Genomic DNA, 14,217 nt, shown 5'->3' on the forward strand with positions numbered 1-14,217 from the left:
AGTTTGATGTATGGTGATCTCCATGAAGAATTGTAAGGTTGGTGGAGGTTGTCGTACACTGCCTGGAAGGGTGTCATGTTGATGGATGTATGGAAGGTTGTCTTCTGGTATTCCACCCACGTGAGCCAAGCTCCCCATTGTTTGGGTTCGTTCCTCAGAAAATCATCTTAGGTAAGTCTCTACACACTTGTTCACAACCTCAGTTTGTCTGTTGGTTTGGGGGTGGTAAGTCGTGTTGCGATGAAGTCGTGTCCCCTGCATTCGAAAAAGTTCAGTCCAAAAGTGGCTGACAAACACCTTATTCCGATCTGGTACAATGGAGTGAGGGAATTCGTGGAGCTTCACTACTGTTTTTTGTAGGTTTAGGAGAACCGACTGATTGACCATTGACCATTCTGCCTCTAAAACTAACCGACCGATTTCAATTTGGTTGATTTCGGTGAGTCTACCCGTAAAAGGTTTTTCCTAAAAGCTTTAGGATTTCAATTTCTATTTGATGATATAGTTTGGCAGATCCCACAAATTTCTTGGGATGTTATTTTTAGCACTAGATATTTACTAATATATCTTTTTGCTCTAGTGATGTTAGAATTTAGTGGCATTTTTATGTTACTTTTTATGTGAACATAATCGGTTGATATGTACTCGGTTTGTGATGTTTGGCTTATCTAGTAGGGCTATTGGTCTCTATGTTTATATTTCCATCGAAGAGTCGTTTTGCAAATGCTATGTTATTGAATTGGGATTCTTCTTAATTGATGTTGGGTCATTCTTCTCCTCCAGCAAAAATTACCATTTTCTCAACCCTCCCTTTAAGGTTTGATATGGTGGAGATGATTTTGAGTTCTATCCATAGGTATTAAGAATATTATTAGAATATTTGAAGGCCATAAGTTTTGTATTAGCTAAGGAATTTGTATGCTCGATACAGCTCTTGATCATGAAAGATCAAATTACAACATCACCCCTAATTAGTTGTGATTGGAGCAATGAAAATATTAGTACTAGTAGTGAAATAGTTGGAATATTACTAAGGGAATTTGGAGGAATATTGGATACTTTTCTTCAGCTAATAAGCTTTTCAGCGTAGTAATGATATTATTATGTGTTGTTGATTTGAAAAGTTACGGTTTAGATAATTTTATAGATTTCATAACCGAACATTAACCCAAACTTTTCAAGGCTGGATTTAAGGTGCAATTGGTTCATTCAAGTAGGTGAATCTTGAAGTGACCAACACAACCAGTGTGCACACTAACTATATGTGCCATTTATATTCCTCTTAACCTATGTAATTTTTAAAATATAGTGTATTTTCATAAACATGTAAAAATTAAATGTTATCAAATTCTTATTTGTATACGTTATTTTACTTATTCTCACGGTGGAATATCATATTTGTAGGATGATCAAATAATAATCTATATCTTAGTCTGAAATTATTTAGATGTTTGTTAAATTCATATAGTTTATGAATAGGTATTATGGCTTTTATGTGCCTTCTGTAAATCCTCCCAATCTTTTAAATATAATTTTGCTTCTTATTACCAAAAGAAATGTGTGCGTCATACTTGGACTTGCAGTTCATGTGGTATGAAAACATTATTTATGCTTTCCAGTAAATTATTTTGATTTGTAAATTTTACTAATCTTTTCTAGTAAATATAATTCTTTCAGGTACCCGCTTGAACAGCCCCGGTCAGTTTGACCCTATACTCGGTCAAAATGGAGATTTCCCGACCAATGGGAACCTAACTCCATAGATTTTTTTTTTTTTTGCCATCCCCATCTAAAGGAGAGAGTTGGAGGATCATATTAGGGTTTAAAAATCATCCAATTTTCATATATATATATATATATATATAATAAAAGGCTTTTTTAAAGTACAAATTAAATTGAAGTAACTTAAATTTATACGTATTGAATTCCAAAACAAAGTGTCACGTAGAGTTAGTATTTAAAACTAAAATAGGCGGCATACTGTTTTTATTTAATACAATGTGAAAATCTAAATTCTAAAGACGAATATTAAATTAAAATTTATGAAAATTAGAACCGTAAAATAATGTAAGAATACAAATAAAATTAGTATCAATATTTGAACATTGTCTTCTTTTATTTCTTCTCCTTTTCTTTTGGTCTTTCCAATTGTAGGCACCTCTAGAGAAAGTTGACATAAGTATCATAAAATAAATATGTATTTTTAAATATGATAAAATTTAAAAGTTTATAAAAATAACATAATTCAACGAGAGTTTAAGTTAAATGTGATATAAAAATAAAAATATAATAAAAAAGTTAAAATTATGCTAGATTTGAAAAAAATGAAACGTTGATATTTTTTTAAAAATATATATTAATTTTATGTTATTGAGTTAAATTTCCCTAACACCCACAAAATAACTTGGTCTCTTTAACTCTTGTTGGTTTTATTGCCTTATCAGGTCACAAGTTCATTCTTGATAATTAAATTATTAGTTTGTATTTAAATTCGTACTTCATTGAATTTTCAATGTAGTCATCGTATGTCAAACCTAGTTTTTTCCTTATAGATGTGAGTTCGAATCGTGAAAACAAAGTTTGCATTTGATAGTTTTTTACTTATAGATGTGAGTTCAAATCCTGAAAACAAAGTTTGCATTTGATAGTAGGGATATTCAGTGGTGGGTTGGCATTGGTTTAATGTTGGCATTGGTTTAATGTTGAAAACTTGAAACCAATCTTTTTCTTTTTTCCAAAGTTTGCGTCGACCCGATTGGTTGGTTCGACGGGTTGGTTTTGACACAAAATCGACATTGAGAGAGCAAGAAGAGGCAATACTGAGAGAAGCATAGATAGAGCAAAGAGCTTCCTTAATCCCCCTTGGTTACTAGTTCCTACAACAATAGCAGTTAGTCTCGTATATGTTGCTTTTGTTTCCTCATCTTTGTGAGAAGGGAAGGTTCTTGCCATTTGAATTAGAGGTGTTCATGGGTTGGGTTGGATCGGGTTAAGGGGTGCTTTGATCAACCTAAATTTTCGGGTTATTTAGAACAAAGAATCGATGCAACCAAACAAGAAGGCCAACCCAACCCAAACCTTATATTTTAGAGTTGGGTCGAGTTGAGTTGTCGGGTTGAGACTGGAGAGGGAGATGGAAGGAGTGAGGGGAGATGAGAGAGGGAAGACGAAGGTAAATGGGGTGAGGGGGAGGAGAGAGGAGAGGCGAGACGGTTGATTCGAAACCCTAGATTATATATATATATATATACACACTATTTTAATTTAGTATTGGGCTCGGTTCAAATGAATTGAATCGAATTTAAGGTGTCCATGCTACCTAGGTTTTCCTGAAAGCTCAAGGATTTCTATTTGATGATATATTTTGGTAGATCCCACTATAGGATATTATTCTTCACATAAGATATTTACTTGTATCTTTCTTGTAAATTTAACGGCAGTTATATGTTATTTTTTCTGTTAACATGATGGGTAGATTTCTATTCGGTTTGAGATGTTTGGCTTTTCTAGTAGGACTATTGACTCTATGTTTATACTCCATCGAAGAGTCATTTGGAGAATGCTCTACATTATTGAATCAGGTTGCTTCTTAATTTATGTTGGGTCATTCTTCTCCGACAAAATTTACCCTTTTCTCAACCCTCTATTAAGGATTTGATTGGGTGAAGATGATTTTGAGTTTTAAATTTAATACTCTATTCATAGGTATTAAGAATATTACTACATTATTTGAAGGCCGTATGTTTTGTATTAGCTAAGGAATTTGTATGCTCGATACAGCTCTTGATCATGAGAGATCCAATTACAACATCACCCTTATTTGTGTTTGGGAATTGGATTTGACCTTTTATTGACACATTCTCAACTCTCACCAAACAGGATTTTGACCTTTTATGTGTTGATTTGAGAATCTATGATTTACATCATGTTATAGATTTGATAACCCAATTCAACCCAACCATTTCATCGGCTTGATAATGAACTTTCGCAAATTATGTAATTTATAAAAGAATCGTCATACAAAATGTTAAATTTAGCACATTTTACCTTATAAAACTCATCCTATGTGATTATGAAATTAAATTTCTTTTTCATGCAAATTCATAAAGTGAATTCGAAGATATTTAAAAAATACTTGTTTTTACTCATATTTTGGAAAACACGTGCCAACTGGTTACAAATCTTTGTGATACAATATTGAATGTGAAAGTTAATGAATTGGCTTCATTTTACTAAATATTTGCAAACGTGAAATTTTGTGGAGATAATTATGCATATAATATTAAAAATAACAATTACAAAAATAATTTCTTAATTTAACTAAATAATGGAATTACTTATATGATATACTAAAATAAAGTATATCTCTGAACATTTAGTGCGATGGATATAATCATAATGTATATATCTAAAATAAAATATCATTTATATACTTGATGATATATCAATAAAAAATATTTAATGTCTTTTAAATTAAAATCTTCCATTTGAAAAAAATTTAATAGTGCAACATGGATATATTTTATATTAGGTATATTAGGAATATATTTAATATTATGTATTTTTGTTAACTATATTATTAATATTGGTTATGTTTTAAAAAAATTAATATTGGATATATTACTAATATACTTGATATATAAATAAGAAACTTACCATTTTTAACTCAAAGTATGTTGCTCACTGATATACTTCATGTTAAATCTAACAGTTATAGTCATATATCTAGTATTGGTATATCAACTATAAAATTGATGAACCTAATATCAAATATATCAAAAGTATAACGATTTTTGGAACTAAGGAGGGCAAAATTGGAATAACACAAAGAATAAAAAAATTCTAATTTTAATTTTTTATATGTATTTTTTCAAAACTAAAAAGCTATTGCTATATTTACAAATATAACTAGTGTTTTTTGCTGCCCAATACCCTACCTTTATTATTACAGCAATATTTTGTTAAATGTAAATCAATTCCGATTTTTGCTCAGCCCAGCCCAATTTCCTAAAAGAAGGGCCTCCTACCGCAGAGTTTGGTTCTGGCCCATACCCATTTAAAGGCGGCCCATTTAGGTTGGGCTATATCTGGGCCATGTCCTCCAGTTCAGAGTGGCGCGAAGTCGGTAGGATCCATCGGAGTAGAGTATGATGTTCCGATTCCGACACAGAGTTTTGGAGTTCCACAATTTCAGAGATTAATCTCACGGCGACGCCAATTAACAATCACAGTCTGATCAAAAACCCAAAACCCTTCTCGTTCCCGCCATTTCTCAGTTCTTCCGGCTCCGCTGTCTACTCTCTATCTTCCTTCTCTCTCACTCTGAAATCGCTTATTTCCGTTTGCAATTTCTGCGATTGATGCTTTCACTGCGTTCATGTTACTATCTACGCCCCGTTACAATCGCATTGCCTCATCCCCAATTCAAGAAACTCATTTTCTTCAACAAAACTCATTCTTTCAAACCCATCCTCCCGAATTTTGTTTCCGCAATGTCTTCTCGTCCTTCGGCTTTCGATGCTCTCATGTCTGGTGCTCGGGCCGCTGCCAAGAAGAAGTCTGCAACTTCAACTTCTTCTCCCAAGAAGCGTAAAGCCCTAGATTCTTTAGACCCTTCTCCAAAACCTAGCTCCTCCCACACTTTGGAGTCAATGCTGCCTGTTGAATCGCAGTGCGGCAACTCAATTTTGGACAATCCTGGAGGTTCTCATCTGGGAACGGCCGAGAACGCGGTGGATTTGGGAGAAACCAAGTTGGGTCAAGATAATGGCGGCAGTGTTGGAACCAAGAATGGGCCGGCGGGGAGTAAAACGTGCGCGACAAGTGTTCAAGAAAGAACTGCGAAATTGAAGAGTTCTATTCCAGAATTGAAAAAGAAAGCCAAGGATTTCAACTCGAAAAATGTTGCGTGTTGGAAAGAGGGCGAACGGGTCCCCTGTTTGTTTCTGTGTCTGGGCTTCGACATGATTTCTGAGGAGTCTAGTAGGATTGTTATCACCGATATTGTGTGTAACATGTTGAGGACCGTCATGGATACCACACCCGACGACTTGGTGGCCACTGTATATCTTTTGGCTAATAAGATTGCTCCAGCCCACGAAGGGCTTGAGTTGGGGATTGGGGATTCCTCTATTATCAAAGCTCTTTCTGAGGCTTTTGGAAGGACAGAGGCGCAGGTTAAAAAACAGTACAAGGTGAGGTGGCTATTGAACTCCATCCTCTAAATTTAGGATAAAAATCCTAAAGGAATGAAACACTGAGTCACTGAAATTTTCTTGTAGTCGATTGCATTATGGCAATTCAGGGATTATTAACGGCAACAAGCTGGTTGCTCCGAGTCTTGGATTAATTTCTTGTTGCAATGTGCTTTACCGAGTTATAATAGAAAAAGAATGGATGATATTGGCGTTTTTGTTTTTACTTTCGTCAGTATTAAAATGTTTCATGTGGTTGACATGTCAGAATTAATTGATTCCTGGTGTATACGGAATTTGTCACTGGATCCTATTTGAACAATGAACATTTTGTATTTCAATGTCTTAGTTGTTTGCTTTCCTGGTTTATTTGACAGGAACTAGGAGATTTAGGTCTTGTTGCCAAAGCGAGCCGTTCATCGCAGTCCATGATGCGAAAGCCTGATGCTTTAACTATTGCCAAAGTATTTGACACATTTCGGCTGATTGCTAAGGTGTGTTAGGCTTGTGATTTCAATTGCTTAATTCATAACCAATAAAATAGGGTTCACTGGTGGTTAGTTCGACTGTGAACTACACAGAGTGTAGTTATGACCTAGTAAATTGAGCTTTTTCCTAAGTTCATAAAATTTTTCTAATATTATGGCATCCTTTTGATTGTGTAAATGTTGGGTGTGGTCTTGTGGGATTTGGCCTCTATGTTTCATGCTGTAAAATTTGTGGTGATAGAGCCATCTTTAATTTGAAAATTGCCTTTTCAACTTTTTTGAACTGTTCTCAGGAATCTGGCAAGGATAGTCAAGAGAAGAAAAAGAACCATATCAAGTCACTGCTTGTTGCTGCCACAGACTGTGAACCTTTATATCTGATTAGATTGCTGCAGGTTATATATTAGCATTGTTAGAATTATGATTGCCGGTTCCTTTTCTCTATTGCCAAATTTCTTTCTTTGTCATGCAGACAAAATTGCGAATTGGACTTGCTGAACAGACTCTTTTAGCTGCATTAGGCCAAGCTGCTGTGTATGCTGAAAAACACTCTACGCCACCACCAAACATTCAATCTCCTCTAGAAGAGGTGACTTCTTGTACTCCGAATTGGTCGGAACATTTGCTATAATTCTGATTATTCTTTCCGTTTGTCATTATCACTTTGTGCTAAGTAATTATTATAATTCTGAGACAAGCTATTTTGACATAGTACCATGTTTGGGGCTACTCCTACATACCTTGATTTGGTTACTGGTTTACTTGCACAGTGTCATTTACTGAGCTCTAAGATGTTCTATTCATTGGAAGTTTCTAACGTTATGTTTTTATCAGGCTGCTAAGACTGTAAAGCAAGTGTATTCTATACTCCCAGTTTATGATAAACTTGTCCCTGCACTTCTTACTGGTGGTGTGTGGAATCTTTCAAAAACATGCAACTTTACACCAGGTATTCCAATTGGACCCATGCTAGCAAAACCAACAAAGGGAGTGTCCGAGATCTTAAATAAATTCCAGGATTTGGAATTTACTTGTGAATACAAATATGATGGTGAACGTGCACAGGTGACTAAATGAAAAACTCAAAAGATGTGGTTTTCTGCTGCTATCTACATATTTCATATCGTATGGTTTCACTCACTTTATGTAGATACATTACTTGGAAAATGGTTCAGTTGAGATATACAGTCGAAATGCTGAACGAAACACTGGAAAGTTCCCCGATGTTGTTCTAACGGTATCAAGGTAGATTGAGACATACGAGTCAAATGGCTTTTTAAACATTTGGTTCCAGTTTAGAAGCAATGCATAACACAGTTTGGATTTCTTATATTTTTTCTATTAGGAAGCAATAAAATACTTGGCTATCCCTGTTTCACTTTGTTCTTTTCAGTTTGATTTTTCCATTTCATCTTTTATTTTATTCTTTATTGCATTGATTTTCATTGATTATTTTAATTAAGACCAGTTACAGTAAGTTGGATATGTTGCAATATTTTGTTCTTGTTGATGTTCCTAATACCCATTTATGCACTCATAATTATTTTTTTTCAAATTTATTGCATTTTTGCAGGGTAAAGAAACCATCTGTAAGATCGTTTATTTTGGATTGTGAACTTGTTGCTTATGATCGTGGAAAACAGAAGATTCTGCCTTTCCAGGTATACTGTATTTGTTTCCTCGTTTATATAATATGACAAAGATGCATTTGTATATGATATTTTTGGGTCCCTTATTAATATATACCTTTTTTTTTCTTACATCTTTGGTAGCTACCATGCCATGAAAATCAGATTAAAAAATATACATGAAACACAGCCAGAACTTGGAAGATTCAAATAATCATGCAAGAATTAGTCTGAAATCACTGTCTATGCTACTAAAGTCTTCTAAGCACATTCATCATTCTCTTTTTCTAGCCTGCATTTTTCCTTTCTGGTTTTCACCTCAAGGTTCAATACCTAACTAGCCATGAAGCCATCTCAAACTTTTCTTTCCAGGAGACCTGTTTCAATACCACTTTTAGTAGACGTCCTCTTCTTATAACATTGGTCTCTTGCCATTATCTCTAGCTTCTAGACTTACTACAGAAGTGACACTAACCCTTGAAATTTGTGACAGATTCTGAGTACTCGAGCTCGCAAGAACGTGGCCGTGAGTGATATTAAGGTTGATGTGTGTGTATTTGCCTTTGATTTATTATATCTTGATGGTCAACCACTTATTCAGAGAGAACTTAATGTTCGTCGAGAGGTAGAATTTTTTGCACTGCTTTTGTTAGTTTCATATTCTCTCTCTCTCTCTCTCACACACACATATATATAGATGCATGTTTCAGCATTGCTGTATTTTAATGTCATTTTATTTTTGTGTATATTAAAAGATATTAAGGATTAACTACTGTCTTATTGTCTATGGCATCTTGTAACATGGAACACCAATTCACTTTGCCCCACATAGTTTTAGCATTCAAAATTATCTTTGTCCAAATTATGCTTTTGGAGCATGAATAACTTGATGATTGAACTTATGGATGTATCATGCATGCTGCTCTCTCTCGTAAAGATGTTTGGGTTTATCTTAGTTTGCAACATTGAGCCCTAAGTGTATTGCAACATGGCCATCAGATGTTCCTTTTTCCTTCAACTGTTATGCTGTTCTTCAAAATGCTTTGATGGTCTCTGCAAATGGCTGTATCATTTATATCTCAGGTTCTGTACTTTTCAGCTTCTCTATGATTCATTTATGGAAGAACCTGGGTATTTTCAATTTGCCACCGCAATATTAACAAACGATCTTGAGGAAATACAGAAATTCCTTGATGCATCTGTTGATGAAAGGTGCGTTGCCTTCTCCTGGTCTACAAGGTTTACATTTTGTATCAACGTCTTTCTGCTATATAGTGGACCCTTATCCTGAAAATAAAAGCATCTGTGGTAATTGGCTAAACGCTTTTTTGAGCTGAAATTACTATGTATTTTATATGTATGCAATGAAGGTTCAGTATTTGCCTCATAAGTCATAACTCTACCTTATCGTGTTTTCACTTGGTTTCTACTTTCTAGTTTGAATATCTGATTCTTCTTGTGTTTTATTAATTAATCTTAGTTTGCAGTTGTGAAGGTTTAATTATCAAAACATTGAATAGAGATTCTACTTATGAGCCATCCAAGAGGTCACATAACTGGTTAAAACTGAAGAAGGACTACATAGACAGGTAAGTGGCTCGTGTATGTCTGTAATAAACACCGTATGATAATCTCAACTGAGTTTTATGGGTGCCTATGTATGCCTGTTCCCTGCAGCATAGGGGATTCACTTGATCTGGTACCAATTGCTGCCTTCCATGGCCGTGGGAAGCGTACAGGTACTATAACTGGAAAGCAGTTTTATCCTATGCTTGCAATAATTGCACGTGGCATTTAATTGTCTAAAATAATTGGTTTAAATCAAATGGCTCTTTCTTCCTGTATTATCCAACCTTATATGTGCACAAGCATGTATTTGTAATTTGTCATGTGCGTATATGAACCTGTAGCTGTGGTCACGTTGTTCTTACGCCACTAAAATATGTCCCTAGGTGTCTATGGCGCATTCCTCCTTGCTTGTTACGACAATGATAATGAAGAATTTCAAAGCATTTGTAAGATAGGTAAGCGATAAGGAATTCTTTGGCCTTCGTTTTTCCACTGAAACTGTCAGTGCTTGTCCATTTTTTGTATTTAACTGTCTAATATCAAGTTTTGATGACGCGTAGGAACTGGGTTTTCTGAAGCAATGCTTGAGGAACGTTCTACTAGTCTTCGTTCTAAAGTCATTACTGAACCGAAGGTCTGTCTTCTAATTCCCTTTATTGATGTGAACACTGGGGCTCCTTATATGATCCTACTTCCTAATTCAACATTTTCTTGTCAATTGTAGTCATATTATCGGTATGGAGATACAATCAATCCGGATGTTTGGTTTGAGCCTACGGAGGTAATGATGATGACTTCTTGCACTAATATCTCATTTTAAATTTTTTCTTCTTTTGCCTCTTTTTCTCTCAAGACTTCGCTGTATGCCTGTATCTTTTTAGACCCCTCAAAGAAATTATCAGCAATTTGAAAATTTATTCCCCTCCAATGTTAGTACTTAATTGAGAGTGGTGTGGGCTCTCTTGCCCCTCCCTCTTTGCGACAAGAGAGAAGTTTGGAAATAACATGAAAAATGGGCTTTCAAAAGATATTTCAGAATCAATAGATTCAGTATTGAATTACGTCACCGGAGTTGAAACTTAATATTTTTTCCCAAAATCTCTGGAATTTTGTTCTTCTTTGATCCTTTTTTAATGATAAGGTTTGGGAGGTTAAAGCAGCAGACTTGACTATTAGCCCAGTTCACCGTGCAGGAGTTGGCATTGTGGATTCTGATAAGGTTCTATTTGTGCACGAGTTTCTCTTTGTAATTTGTCGTCATCATTATTCTTCAATTCTTTATATAGTCCTTAATTTTTTACCGTTCATGCCTTTCTGTGTAAAGGGAATTTCTCTTCGGTTTCCACGTCTTGTTCGTGTAAGGCAAGACAAAACTCCAGAGGAAGCTTCATCATCAGAGCAGGTGAATATCACATACCCTCTTACTAATATTTTCTTTGGTACGATGGACGAAATGACCAACTAGAGGGGGAAAATTGAAGTATTCCAAATATTTTCAATATCTGTTTTATCAGTTCACGGATTTCTCAATACTGTTCTTATGAAACTTCTAATTATGCACATTTTGAATCAGGTTGCCGACATGTATAATGCTCAAAAACTCAACCATCAAAATAATCGAGATGATAAAGATGACGACTGAGAAATTGAAGTTTTTACTCGCTCCAAACGTGTTGCATTCTCAATTTTCAACTGGAGAATTATTGGCAAATTACCATGTTTGGTGCCATGGAACATGTCATTGTCTGCTTGGGCCCTTGAGTATGTGTCAGGTTCAAACGATCAGATTTTAGCCGACCTCGGTATTCCTTGCAATTGCAATACTTAAAATGTTTTCCTGATGTTGAGCAAGTAGTTACATGGCCCACATGTTCTCATAACACCTTTAACAATGTAGACAAAAGGTGAAATCAATTGTTATGTTACTTCTACTACGACATTTTGTACATTATAATTTATGATATTATATGAGATGTTTCTTGTATCGCGTTCAAGTCATATACTACGCCTCTTTCCAGGGGACACTTGTGCGAGTTCATATATGAGTGTTAACATCCATTTTATATGCCTGTAATAACCATAGCAAGTTTATCTTTGAATTTTAGTAAGCCTGGACTTGGTCTTGCACATATGTGTTCCCGACGTCGAGAAGCTGTGTTTGAATGAAGAGACAAGATAGCCAGACAGCCTAAGCCTTGTGGTACGATTATTTTATCAAAGTAGTCATGTATGAGAGGCCAAGTATAGTCTTCTTCACTGTTAACTTTAGTGAGCATCAGCGTGTTGACTGGGGCAGAGACCGCCCGCGATCACATGGGTTGTGCTGAAAATGGCTTGTTTACTTCTTGTATAACTATTTGTGGTCATCTGGCAAAGATTTCGGAGAAATTTTCCTTTTTTTTTTGTCTCTTGTCCTCACTTAGAAGAAATGCTTATGCAACTTGTAATGGTTTATATGGTTCTGAAAATCATCTCAAGACTGCAAATAATGGAACTTGAAATGAAATACACCATCAAAATAATGAAAATTTCTTTTTTTTTCTCTAATGTTCTGATGTGGATGACGGTTATTATAATAGAACTTTCAAAACAAATTGTTTATTTTGAGGTAGGAAGATCTGCAAGCAATTGCGTTGAGCGTTTGATGGGTTTGTATAGTATGTTTTTGCAGTAATCACAGACATTGACAGGCAATCGAACACGAGAAATCTCAGAATTGGAATTGCATTTTATATGGCTAGAACAATTCTGGAAAATTTCAACCCCGTTTCTCAGGAGTATCAAAAAGAAAGAAGGGAAAAGAAAAAAAAGAGTGTGAAGTAAAAAGGTGGGCATAAAAACTTCACTCAAGGGAACTGAGTCAGAGTGATGACAGAAGGGGGAGACTTGTTCTGTACAAAGCACTAAAAAGAAAATAAAATCAGCCACTAACCCAATTCTCTTTTCATCCTCATTAGCTCTTTACTAATATTAGACTATTGATTAACTTGTTGCTGATCTCTGTGTTGTTTTTGTGGTGGTCAGCAGGGAGCAAGCCTTTGGCACTTTGTCTCTGTTGGAGAATCAGAGCCTTCCAAGAATACCCTTTTTCTGCTTCCACAGTTGGTAATGTTACTGCTCCCATTGAAGGTGATCGGAGAATCTCGGAGGAGCTGCGGCGGCGGCGGCGGCGTTGAGGGAATTGTCACCGGCGGGATTTCAAAGGATTCAAGTGGCGGGGGTGGGTGTCTCCACTCAGGCAGAGGTCCGGCCACCAGAAGGGTCTGAAGCAGAGGCCCTGCTTTCATCACTGCTTCCAAGAGCTTCCCTTTTTCAGGCAATGGCTTCTCTGGAACCAATTCCACCGCCGCGTGCGGTGGTGCCTGCGGTGGAGCTGGAGGAAACTGCGGCGGCGGAATTGGGTCAATGGCCGGAGATGAAACAATGCTTTCTTCACAATCTGATGAGGAGAAGCCATTGTTGGAGTCAATTCCTTTCCTTGGCTCATCTTCAATGCTGGAAATTCCTGAATGGGGATCCGTTCGCTGCTGCTGGAGTAAAAGCTTCTCAATAATCAGTTTCTGGAACTTTTCATTTGCTTCATCTCTCTCTCTAATGGCTCTGCAGAAAAGATCTTTGAGATGAATCAACTGTTCATCTCTCTTTCTTAGCTCCTCTTGAACTGCAACTCTCGTTTGTTCCAGCTCTAGAGTCGCACAAAAAAGCGAATGCCTCAATTCTTCAACGTTCTGTTCCAAAAGCACACAAAATCAGGCTATCAGCTAACAAATGACAATTGGAAACAAACCCATAAGACAAATCCTGAAAATAATGAGGAAAAGAAGAAGCTTTTTTTTTTCTTTCCTTACCTTTCCTTGGAAGAAGTAAGCCCAACTCAGAAGAGCACTGCGTTGGTTTTCCATCACTGAACCCCAAAGAGTTTCAGAGAAAGAGAGAGAAAAAGGGTTGAGGTTTCAGACTGGCAGTTGAAGTTCTTATAAGAAATACATAATTGACACTGTTTTCTTTTGATAGATTTGTTGCTTTTTGTAAAAAGAGAAAAAAAAAAAAAGAAAAAAGAAAAGAAAAAAAAAGAGCAGAAACCGCCAAGAACCTAGCAGAAGCCAATTCCTAACATGCTATGATTTATCATCCAGACTGCTACACAGTTGCAGAACAAAGATCTCAAAAGAATTTCATTTATGAATATCGCCAATTAGAGGGCTACACAAGAAAAAACTGGTCTTCTCTGTTTTACTTTTTTTAATCCCAATTAAGATGCTTAAGCTTTCATTGATTATGATTTATGACTCTGCTTTTTTCTGCAACTTGAACTAATACAGGCACAAAAGCTTCTAA

At 35.8% G+C, this 14,217-nt stretch overlaps 2 protein-coding genes and 1 long non-coding RNA gene across 3 annotated transcripts in view; 2 read left to right on the plus strand and 1 right to left on the minus strand.

Moving 5' to 3' along the window:
* Positions 1 to 2,229, plus strand: part of LOC111010996 (uncharacterized) — a 24,965-nt gene extending 22,736 nt beyond the window's left edge. Inside the window, exon 4 of the long non-coding RNA XR_002601398.2 lies at positions 1,678 to 2,229. This is a non-coding gene — a long non-coding RNA (uncharacterized LOC111010996). The remainder of the gene's footprint in view (positions 1 to 1,677) is intronic.
* A 2,889-nt stretch (positions 2,230 to 5,118) lies between these two features.
* LOC111011122 (DNA ligase 1) lies at positions 5,119 to 11,863 on the plus strand. The gene is made up of 17 exons (XM_022284760.2): positions 5,119 to 6,194; positions 6,572 to 6,688; positions 6,976 to 7,077; positions 7,155 to 7,271; positions 7,517 to 7,747; positions 7,833 to 7,927; positions 8,256 to 8,343; positions 8,804 to 8,935; positions 9,410 to 9,522; positions 9,798 to 9,899; positions 9,988 to 10,049; positions 10,263 to 10,334; positions 10,440 to 10,513; positions 10,604 to 10,660; positions 11,021 to 11,098; positions 11,204 to 11,281; positions 11,453 to 11,863. The coding sequence occupies exons 1-17, from the start codon at positions 5,361 to 5,363 to the stop codon at positions 11,519 to 11,521; spliced, it is 2,421 nt and encodes an 806-aa protein (XP_022140452.1). The 5' UTR covers positions 5,119 to 5,360; the 3' UTR covers positions 11,522 to 11,863.
* Positions 11,864 to 12,575: 712 nt separating this feature from the next.
* Positions 12,576 to 13,973, minus strand: LOC111011124 (uncharacterized). The gene is made up of 2 exons (XM_022284761.2): positions 13,728 to 13,973; positions 12,576 to 13,607 (listed from the first exon to the last, which is right to left on the minus strand). Exons 1-2 carry the CDS (start codon positions 13,779 to 13,781, stop codon positions 12,900 to 12,902), a joined length of 762 nt encoding a protein of 253 aa, XP_022140453.1. The 5' UTR covers positions 13,782 to 13,973; the 3' UTR covers positions 12,576 to 12,899.
* Between the last annotated feature and the right edge of the window lie 244 nt (positions 13,974 to 14,217).

The sequence above is a fragment of the Momordica charantia genome (genome assembly GCF_013281855.1).
Source record: "Momordica charantia cultivar OHB3-1 chromosome 2 unlocalized genomic scaffold, Mcharantia_2.0 BLBB01000002.1, whole genome shotgun sequence".
Taxonomy (NCBI): Eukaryota; Viridiplantae; Streptophyta; class Magnoliopsida; order Cucurbitales; family Cucurbitaceae; genus Momordica; species Momordica charantia.

Excerpts from the sequence above, each read along its gene's own strand:
- LOC111011122 (XM_022284760.2), top strand. The coding sequence starts at position 5,361 with ATGCTTTCACTGCGTTCATGTTACTATCTACGCCCCGTTACAATCGCA. Across the intron at positions 8,936-9,409 it reads AACTTAATGTTCGTCGAGAG|CTTCTCTATGATTCATTTAT; the intron begins GTAGAATTTTTT and ends TGTACTTTTCAG. Across the intron at positions 11,099-11,203 it reads GCATTGTGGATTCTGATAAG|GGAATTTCTCTTCGGTTTCC; the intron begins GTTCTATTTGTG and ends TTCTGTGTAAAG.
- LOC111011124 (XM_022284761.2), bottom strand. The coding sequence starts at position 13,781 with ATGGAAAACCAACGCAGTGCTCTTCTGAGTTGGGCTTACTTCTTCCAA. Across the intron at positions 13,608-13,727 it reads CTTACTTCTTCCAAGGAAAG|AACGTTGAAGAATTGAGGCA; the intron begins GTAAGGAAAGAA and ends CTTTTGGAACAG.